The 9,360-nt window shown below is 48.1% G+C and overlaps 1 protein-coding gene across 1 annotated transcript; it reads right to left on the bottom strand.

Moving 5' to 3' along the window:
• Window positions 1-6,251: 6,251 nt before the first annotated feature.
• On the bottom strand, window positions 6,252-7,935 carry LOC125992637 (janus kinase and microtubule-interacting protein 3-like). The gene is made up of 8 exons (XM_049761750.2): window positions 7,862-7,935; window positions 7,727-7,780; window positions 7,541-7,606; window positions 7,411-7,479; window positions 7,256-7,333; window positions 6,966-7,199; window positions 6,761-6,886; window positions 6,252-6,391 (listed from the first exon to the last, which is right to left on the bottom strand). The coding sequence occupies exons 2-7, from the start codon at window positions 7,757-7,759 to the stop codon at window positions 6,770-6,772; spliced, it is 597 nt and encodes a 198-aa protein (XP_049617707.1). The 5' UTR covers window positions 7,760-7,780; window positions 7,862-7,935; the 3' UTR covers window positions 6,252-6,391; window positions 6,761-6,769.
• Between the last annotated feature and the right edge of the window lie 1,425 nt (window positions 7,936-9,360).

Genomic DNA, 9,360 nt, shown 5'->3' with positions numbered 1-9,360 from the left:
GCATGGTGTTGTTAAGTGCGGCATGGTGTTGTTCAGTGCGGCGTAATGTTGTTCAGTGGGGCATGGTGTTGTTCAGTGCGGCATGGTGTTGTTCAGTGCGGCATGGTGTTGTTCAGTGCGGCATGGTGTTGTTCAGTGCGGCATGGTGCTGTTCAGTGCGGCATGGTGTTGTTCAGTGCGGCATGGTGTTGTTCAGTGCGGCATGGTGTTGTTCAGTGCGGCATGGTGTTGTTCAGTGCGGCATGGTGTTGTTCAGTGCGGCATGGTGTTGTTCAGTGCGGCATGGTGTTTTTCAGTGCGGCATAATGTTGTTCAGTGCGGCATAATGTTGTTCAGTGCGGCATAATGTTGTTCAGTGCGGCATAATGTTGTTCAGTGCGGCATAATGTTGTTCAGTGCGGGATGGTGTTGTTCAGTGCGGCATGGTGTTGTTCAGTGCGGCATGGTGTTGTTCAGTGCGGCATGGTGTTGTTCAGTGCGGCATGGTGTTGTTCAGTGCGGCATGGTGTTGTTCAGTGCGGCATGGTGTTGTTCAGTGCGGCATGGTGTTGTTCAGTGCGGGATGGTGTTGTTCAGTGCGGGATGGTGTTGTTCAGTGCGGCATGGTGTTCAGTGCGGCATAATGTTGTTCAGTGCGGCATAATGTTGTTCAGTGCGGCATGGTGTTGTTCAGTGCGGCATAATGTTGTTCAGTGCGGCATAATGTTGTTCAGTGCGGTATAATGTTGTTCAGTGCTGCATGGTGTTGTTCAGTGCTGCATGGTGTTGTTCAGTGCGGGATGGTGTTGTTCAGTGCGGCATGGTGTTGTTCAGTGCGGCATGGTGTTGTTCAGTGCGGCATGGTGTTGTTCAGTGCGGCATGGTGTTGTTCAGTGCGGCATGGTGTTGTTCAGTGCGGCATGGTGTTGTTCAGTGCGGCATGGTGTTGTTCAGTGCGGCATGGTGTAGTTCAGTGCGGCATGGTGTTGTTCAGTGCGGCATGGTGTAGTTCAGTGCGGCATGGTGTTGTTCAGTGCGGGATGGTGTTGTTCAGTGCGGCATGGTGTTGTTCAGTGCGGCATGGTGTTGTTCAGTGCGACATGATGTTGTTCAGTGCGGCATAATGTTGTTCAGTGCGGCATAATGTTGTTCAGTGCGGCATGGTGTTGTTTAGTGCGGGATGGTGTTGTTCAGTGCGGCATGGTGTTGTTCAGTGCGGCATGGTGTTGTTCAGTGCGGCATGGTGTTGTTCAGTGCGGCATGGTGTTGTTCAGTGCGGCATGGTGTTGTTCAGTGCGGCATGGTGTTGTTCAGTGCGGGATGGTGTTGTTCAGTGCGGCATGGTGTTCAGTGCGGCATAATGTTGTTCAGTGCGGCATAATGTTGTTCAGTGCGGCATGGTGTTGTTCAGTGCGGCATAATGTTGTTCAGTGCGGCATAATGTTGTTCAGTGCGGTATATTGTTGTTCAGTGGGGCATAATGTTGTTCAGTGCGGCATGGTGTAGTTCAGTGCGGCATGGTGTAGTTCAGTGCGGCATGGTGTTGTTCAGTGCGGAATGGTGTTGTTCAGTGCGGGATGGTGTTGTTCAGTGCGGGATGGTGTCGTTCAGTGCGGGATGGTGTTGTTCAGTGCGGGATGGTGTTGTTCAGTTTGGCATGGTGTTGTTCAGTGCGGCATGGTGTTGTTCAGTGCGGCATGGTGTTGTTCAGTGCGGGATGGTGTTGTTCAGTGCGGGATGGTGTTGTTCAGTGCGGGATGGTGTTGTTCAGTGCGGGATGGTGTTGTTCAGTGCGGCATGGTGTTGTTCAGTGCGGCATGGTGTTGTTCAGTTCGGCATGGTGTTGTTCAGTGCGGCATGGTGTTGTTCAGTGCGGCATGGTGTTGTTCAGTGCGGCATGGTGTTGTTCAGTGCGGGATGGTGTTCAGTGCGGGATGGTGTTGTTCAGTGCGGGATGGTGTTGTTCAGTGCGGCATGGTGTTGTTCAGTGCGGCATGGTGTTGTTCAGTGCGGCATAATGTTGTTTAGTGCGGCATAGTGTTGTTCAGTGCGGCATGGTGTTGTTCAGTGCGGCATGGTGTTGTTCAGTGCGGCATGGTGTTGTTCAGTGCGGCATGGTGTTGTTCAGTGCGGCATGGTGTTGTTCAGTGCGGCATGGTGTTGTTCAGTGCGGCATGGTGTTGTTCAGTGCGGCATGGTGTTGTTCAGTGCGGCGTCGTGTTGTTCAGTGCGGCATGGTGTTGTTCAGTGCGGAATGGTGTCTTTCAGTGCGGCATGGTGTTGTTCAGTGCGGCATGGTGTTGTTCAATGCGGCATGGTGTTAAGTGCGGCATGGTGTTGTTCAGTGCGGCGTAATGTTGTTCAGTGCGGCGTAATGTTGTTCAGTGGGGCATGGTGTTGTTCAGTGCGGCATGGTGTTGTTCAGTGCGGCATGGTGTTGTTCAGTGCGGCATGGTGTTTTTCAGTGCGGCATAATGTTGTTCAGTGCGGCATAATGTTGTTCAGTGCGGCATAATGTTGTTCAGTGCGGCATAATGTTGTTCAGTGCGGCATAATGTTGTTCAGTGCGGCATAATGTTGTTCAGTGCGGGATGGTGTTGTTCAGTGCGGCATGGTGTTGTTCAGTGCGGCATGGTGTTGTTCAGTGCGGCATGGTGTTGTTCAGTGCGGCATGGTGTTGTTCAGTGCGGCATGGTGTTGTTCAGTGCGGCATGGTGTTGTTCAGTGCGGCATGGTGTTGTTCAGTGCGGGATGGTGTTGTTCAGTGCGGGATGGTGTTGTTCAGTGCGGGATGGTGTTGTTCAGTGCGGCATGGTGTTCAGTGCGGCATAATGTTGTTCAGTGCGGCATGGTGTTGTTCAGTGCGGCATGGTGTTGTTCAGTGCGGCATAATGTTGTTCAGTGCGGCATAATGTTGTTCAGTGCGGCACCTAGCACCTAGAAGGTAAATAAATAGGAAGGAAGGACTCACCGGTGACGTCGTCGCCCACGTCCAAGCGTTGTACTTTGTATTTTCATCCTTCTGACAGTGGAAAACATATAGCCAACAAACACCGTGGAACCTAAACGAATGAAAGAAAACTATCATTTGGCCACAACCAACATTCACAGATACAACACAATGTGACGTGCGGTGTTGAGGTTAAAGGTTGAGTGAAGGGCCCTCGTTTTAAACTACTTTTTTGAAAAGGAGTGGGAACAAGTAAGACGTATTTAATTTATTTATTGGGAAGTAGTAAGACTTATTAAATTTATTTAATCTACTTTTCTTCCCAGGCAAAATTTGACGTGCTGCAATTCCAAATTTCCAAAGTGAATGAAGGAATGAAATCCTTTAAATTATGATTTTGTATAAATACTAGGCATAAACACAAAATCTACGGCACAAAATGGGCAGACTTTACTTGTTTGAAAAGGACTGGTTACAAGACAGACTTTTTTAATTTATTTAATGGGAAGAAGACTTATTTAGTTTAATTGATCTATTTTTGTTCCCTGGCAAAATTCGATTTGCTGCAATTCCAAATTTCCAAAGTGAATGAAGGAATGAAGTCGTTTAAATTATGATTTTGTATAAATACTAGGCATAGACACAAAATCTACGGCACAAAACGGGCAGACTTTACTTGTTTGAAGAGGACTGGTTGCAAGACAGACTTTTCTGATTTATTTAATGGGAAGAAGACTTATTTAGTTTATTTAATCTCTTTTTGTTGCCTGGCAAAATTGGATTTGCTGAAATTGTATTTTGCCAAATCTTGACTTGAGACCTGATAGGAAGTATTAAACGCTCAGTTAAATCGATACAAGTTGGTAATAAGAGCGAGTAATGTTGGTTGAAGCGATGAATGAAGGTTAAAAGCAATTTAAATTATGACTTTGTATAAATACTAGATATTAACAGAACATCTACTGCGCAAAATGGGCAGAGTTTACTTGTTTGAGAAGGAGTGGCTTATTTAAGTCTAAGATTTATTTAATCTGTTTGTTCCCAGGCAAAATTGGATGTGATGCAATTCCAAATTTCACCACATGATGGTGCCAAATTTTGACTTCATAGGACATATTCAACACTTAACTATTATGTTCAAGGTAATCAGATTTGTTTATTATTCTAATGGCCTTTTCAAAACTATTCTGGATTACTACTTTGGATCTATTCTACATTACTTGGCAACAACATACTCTGTAACAGATTAGGCAGTATAATCACATATGTTAACTTGAGAGTGCCCACACTCAATCTACTTATCGTGATGTGTTAAATCAATTACTGTTAGACATTATTATTCTGATAATCTACCAAATCTTTGAATTGAAGAATTTGTGATTTAATTAATAGCTTGTTGTTATGTTCAGGGTAATCAGACTTGTATATAATTCTAATGGCCTTCTTTTGAAAACTATTCTGAATTACAACTTTGGATCTTATATTACTTTGCAACAATATACTCGGTGACAGATTAGGCAGTATAATCACATATGTTAACTTCAGTGCCCACACTGTATTTATTTATGGTTATTTGTTAAATCAAGTACTGTTAGACATGAAATAGGAAGTGTTTAACATAAATGTTATGGCTACTCACCGTTGTAGCTCGCTCCTGGTCAATGATACGAGCCTCTTCTTGCAGTGGAAAACTTGCAGCCAACAAACACCGTGGAACCTAAAGGAATGAAATTAAACATTAACATTTCGCCTGGACCAATATTCACACGTACAACGCAACGCGGCTACACTTCTGCTAGCGCCTCAGCTACACGTTGCTATTACAAACGTAAATCTCTTTAAACACAATGAGTGTTACTTACCGTGTACGCTGTAGACGGTCCAGTTGCAAGCAGAAAATAAAGATATTTCTGTTGATATTCGTCGTTGCTCAGTGGCTCACGGCCATCGCGCCAACAGATTTGAATTTTGGTGGAAGTTCAGCCAATTACGTCATATCCGCGGCACATGACTGCGACGTAATACCCGCTTATCTGAAACGGCAGTTAAAAGTAGAGTTACATCAAGTTTTCTTTTTTAATCAACGCAATCATTTACAACCGTTGACCAGAAAGAATCGTCGAAATTCGACGTTCCCCCCAAACGCCACACTCACTCGCTTTTCAGGGCAACAAAAGTACTTCTTTTTAAAAACGATGAGTTGTACTTACCGTGTACGCTCTGGACGGTCCAGTTGCAAGCAGAAAATAAAAATATTTCTCTCGTTAGTCGTATGTTACCATCCGCTGTGTCTTTGTCAACATCGCCATTTTCCTACTTCCTGTTGCGAGCCACGCCCACGGATTTAAATTCTGGCGGAAGAGCCCGCCCATTGGCGTCGTTTTCGCGTATAGCAAATCCGATTGGTTGGGAAGGGGGCGCGGTTATGCAGCCGAGGGGTCCTGTGATCGGTGGGATGTAAAGTAGGCGTCGACGTCACGTCCGCGTCACGTGACCACGACGTGGCAGACGTCATATAGCAACCGCTGTTTTGTTTAGTAGACTTACAGTTGTTATGCATTGACATAATGGCGCACACTCCAAATAGATTTAAATAAATTAAATAATTCTTCTGCCCACTCCCTTTTAAACAAGTTAACTCTCCCCGCGGATTTGAATTCCGGCGGAAGTTCTTACAGTTGTTATGCGTTGACATAATGGCGCACTGGTTAGCATGTCCACCTCTTAAGCATGATGTTGCGGGTTCGACGCCTGATCAATGTTAGCATGGAGTGAGCTGAAGTGCATGGCGCTGAAGATTTGAATCTTTGAAATGCGCTGAGGTCTGACGTATCAGGCAGAATGGTTTGCCATCACGTTCAACAAAAAATAGAAACTTTCCCACTCTGATAAAAACGTCCTGTGTTCATCTACATATTTTCGTTTTGCCGTGCATCTTTTCCCTGCCATTTCGAGAGCCCAATTGACACTAATAGTTTACTGGAATGTGTTTGCCCATCCTACTTTGTGGAATTTCACCACATGCGCTTTTGACGAAAATACTAAATTGAACTCAAGTGAAGCCAACACGCACAACCCCCCCCCCCCCACACACACACACACACACACCTACACACACACACACAAATGTTGATATGAACATAAAAGAGCCGCATGCGGTTCGGGAGTTGCGGCTTGGCCAAACCTGTACTATACAACTTTATTTGTGTAAAATTTTCACAACAGCTGTCACACAAACAAAGCGGGAAAAACCGAAGACGTGCGTGTTCCGCCCACGCTGGATTTATTTGCACCTTTGAAAAGACACCGTATTGCCGCAGATGTGGCAAAGAGTACTTTTGGGCATCTGAGACGGAAGGATGTCCAAAGCATCACGTCACCTGCTCTGGTAGGAATGGTGGTGGGACGTTGAGGTCAACCGCTTTGGGGTTGGCTGAATCTTTGGTCGCAGGATGCCACACACTTGAAGACAGAAGCAGAAAAGCAGAGCTAAATGCAAAATGTACTCACCGGTGACTCCAATTTTTTCCCCCCCTGAAGAAATGGATGGACGGGTGGCCCCGGCTGGCCGGTGGGACTCTTGTTATTCTGACCCTTTTTAGTGCGCGTTTGGGGCAACAACCGTTTTTTGTGGCGCTCTCTTCTGGTTCAAGAGTGCCCTGCATGTGAATTTGCCTTTCCTGCCTTCTGATTGGATGAGCGCCGGTGTGACGCGGTGCCTCTGTCACCGTGGCGGGGGGTATACGTCGGCATCGGAGCGTCTGCCAACGTCTGAGACCGGCTGGCAGTGTATCGGAGGTGTCGAGTGCGGTGCCGCTGGAGCTCACTCACCAGCTGGTGTTAGGGCCACAGAATGAAGGCCAAGGAGAAGACTAGAAAGAGAAACAGAAACTTCTCCTCCAATTGTTTGATTTGTCTCTTCTGAGCTTCGATGAATTCTTTCAGCTCTTTGTTCCTCTAGGACGGACAAATGGAAAGTAGCCTTCAAAAGCCAGTAAGCGTGCAAGTAAGTGCCGGGCTGGCTTTGGGCCCTTACCTGTTGCGCGCTGTGCAGCAGATCCATTCTCTCTTGGAGGATGCAAGCGTCGCGCTCCCTCAACTCCCACATCAGGGCTCGCTTCCATTGGTCCACGGCGCTCCTAAGCTCTTGTCTCTGATCCGCCGTCAGCACGTCATTCACGCCAGCGTGGCTGGCTTTTTCGCCGTCCGTGGCGGGGCAGTCCCGCTGCGGTAGCGCCTCGTACAACATGGCCTCCAGCTCCATGATCCTCTGGGCCGCAATCCTCGTCCATCAGTAGTCCGGCGGGAGATTTGAGGGCGGCTTACCTTATGAGCCTGGTCCATGGAACGCTTCCTGAAGTCCAACTCTTCATCCAGGTAGCCCTTCTGGTTGCAGAACATATCCTAGCACAGCTCAAGGTCAGAATTGTTGGGGCACATTGCCCCGAGTTCCCCTTGGCTGATGTCGCGTGTCTGTCTACCTTCTCACTTTCAATGTCCAACATCTTCTGTTGAAGTGCTGACTTGGTCACTTTGATGTATTCTAACCACTGAGGAAAGGCTGCTGTCACATAAGCAGAATGCGAGAGCGTGCGTGGACGTGCGCGTTACCTTCTCGGCTAGGGTGGGAAGGGTCCTGGCGTGAATCACGACCACCTGCTCCTCGTTGGTGAGATTCTGCAAGAGCCCAAAGGCACAGCGTCAACAAGGTTCTTTCAGCGCAAAGCCTTCCAAAAGTCACATTTGAGCCGCCGAGTCTCGTGGAGTGCGAACATAAGGAGTTCGACATACACTTACGGCGTTATCGCCCAGGATGTCCAGCTTCTTCATCAGATCACTGATGACGATGTCCTGGGGAAAGGCGCAAGGAGCAATGTAAGGTGTTCTGGGACCTCAGGTTAAGGTTAGGGTTGCGAGGGACGCCTTACGTACGCTCACGCCGTCGGCCTCGCAGTAGATCTGCAAAGGGCTGAGGCCGTCTGGGAAACGGACTTGCAGAAACTTCAAGACGGATTATCTTTATCGTATGATTATGTTGCTTTGACTTTGACTGCAACCTGTAATAAATAATATTATTTATCCCTTATTTATCCCTATCGCTTATCCCTTCCTACACAAAGTCGTAAAACATCCCTTGCTATGTTTTGACTAGAGGTCAAGGGCTTTCTCTATTCAATCCACTCTTACACCCACCCTGTTTCTCTTAATAAAAATGCTCGTGCGGGAGCCGAGAGTCAGACTTCATTCGTACAACGGATGGACTCTCCACCTGCAGGTGTCCAAAAGAACTTACTTGTCTCCCGTGTGGTTCTTGCAAAATAAGTTGGAGCGAGCGCAACTCTAACAGGGTGCATTTTGCCACTAGCTGCCTACGGACAATGACGTCGCGCTCGCGGCTCATGGTTGACGGGCTGAGCAGCCGGGCGAGTCCGTCGTTTTCAGCGCACAGCGAGTGGCAAAGGCGCTGACAAAACGGGAGCTTTGAGCTGCTGAAAACGGCAAAACAAGTCTAAAGCGTGTTCAAACGCGTGCGCACAATGCTCCTGCTTGAAAGGTCGGAATTTAAGGGGCCAATTTTTTGGATGGCGGCCGCCGGCCAAGCTTTGGACGGAAAAGGTTTCCTGGCGACAGCGAGCGAGCGCGGCGCTGCCGTACGTGCACCGAGTCACCTGCCTGAAGACCTTGGACAAGTCGTCGATGATGTGCCGCTGCTCCACAACTTGAAGGAACTCCATTTCACCGTCCTGCTGGCCGCAACCGCGCTCCAGGTCATTGAGCGAACTAGGCCTTCTCTGTGGAACACAAATGCAGTGGACTCTGTTGGCACGCCGCCGTTGTCCGCGTCGACTTACCAAGCTTGCCATCTCCTCGTTCTCCTGGGTGACAAAGCGCACTTTGTTTTCAAGGCGACACAGCACCAGTGAGAGTTCTTCATTCTTCCTGCTCAGGCGTTTGTTTTTGTACAGGAGTGGCAGAAACTGGCTTTCTGTTTCTCTCAGTCGCTTAAGCTGCAAGCATGAAGTGCGGGATGCGAAAGACGCACAACACGCGGGCCAGAACGTATCCATTCCTTTTGCATCGGTTTGAACGGAATCGTGGCTTTGGCTCCCAATAAAAGACATCTACCAGGCAACCGACTCGCCGCGCCGCTCAACTAATAAGCAAGCGCAATGGGTGCCTCGCTGGATGGCGCGCATCAAACGTAGCGCAAACCTTCAAGCGTGCCGTCAATAAATTACCAGTTCATTGCGCTCTTCAGAAAGCAGGGCGTTTCGATCCTCCAGTTTCCTGATGACTGCGCTGAGCTCAGCGATTTTCAGATGAAACCTTCGCGTGTCCCGATCCTCCTGAGACTGAAAACGCCCCGCAACACACACACACAACCACTCGTTCAAAGTTCAAAACTGTTTTTGTGCTACCTTCCTCCAGCA

This window comes from Syngnathus scovelli, unplaced genomic scaffold (genome assembly GCF_024217435.2).
Source record: "Syngnathus scovelli strain Florida unplaced genomic scaffold, RoL_Ssco_1.2 HiC_scaffold_23, whole genome shotgun sequence".
NCBI classification, from domain to species: Eukaryota; Metazoa; Chordata; class Actinopteri; order Syngnathiformes; family Syngnathidae; genus Syngnathus; species Syngnathus scovelli.
Note: the sequence above shows the minus strand (reverse complement) of the source record. Positions and strands in the feature narration are given on the sequence as shown.

What these genes read in the sequence shown, in the direction of transcription:
- LOC125992637 (XM_049761750.2), bottom strand. Translation starts at nt 7,759, where the DNA reads ATGAAGAAGCTGGACATCCTGGGCGATAACGCC. An exon ending in ACATCCTGGGCGATAACGCC is followed by an intron (nt 7,607 to 7,726) that starts GTAAGTGTATGT and finishes GGGCTCTTGCAG; the next exon opens with AATCTCACCAACGAGGAGCA. An exon ending in TTCCCACCCTAGCCGAGAAG is followed by an intron (nt 7,480 to 7,540) that starts GTAACGCGCACG and finishes GCCTTTCCTCAG; the next exon opens with TGGTTAGAATACATCAAAGT.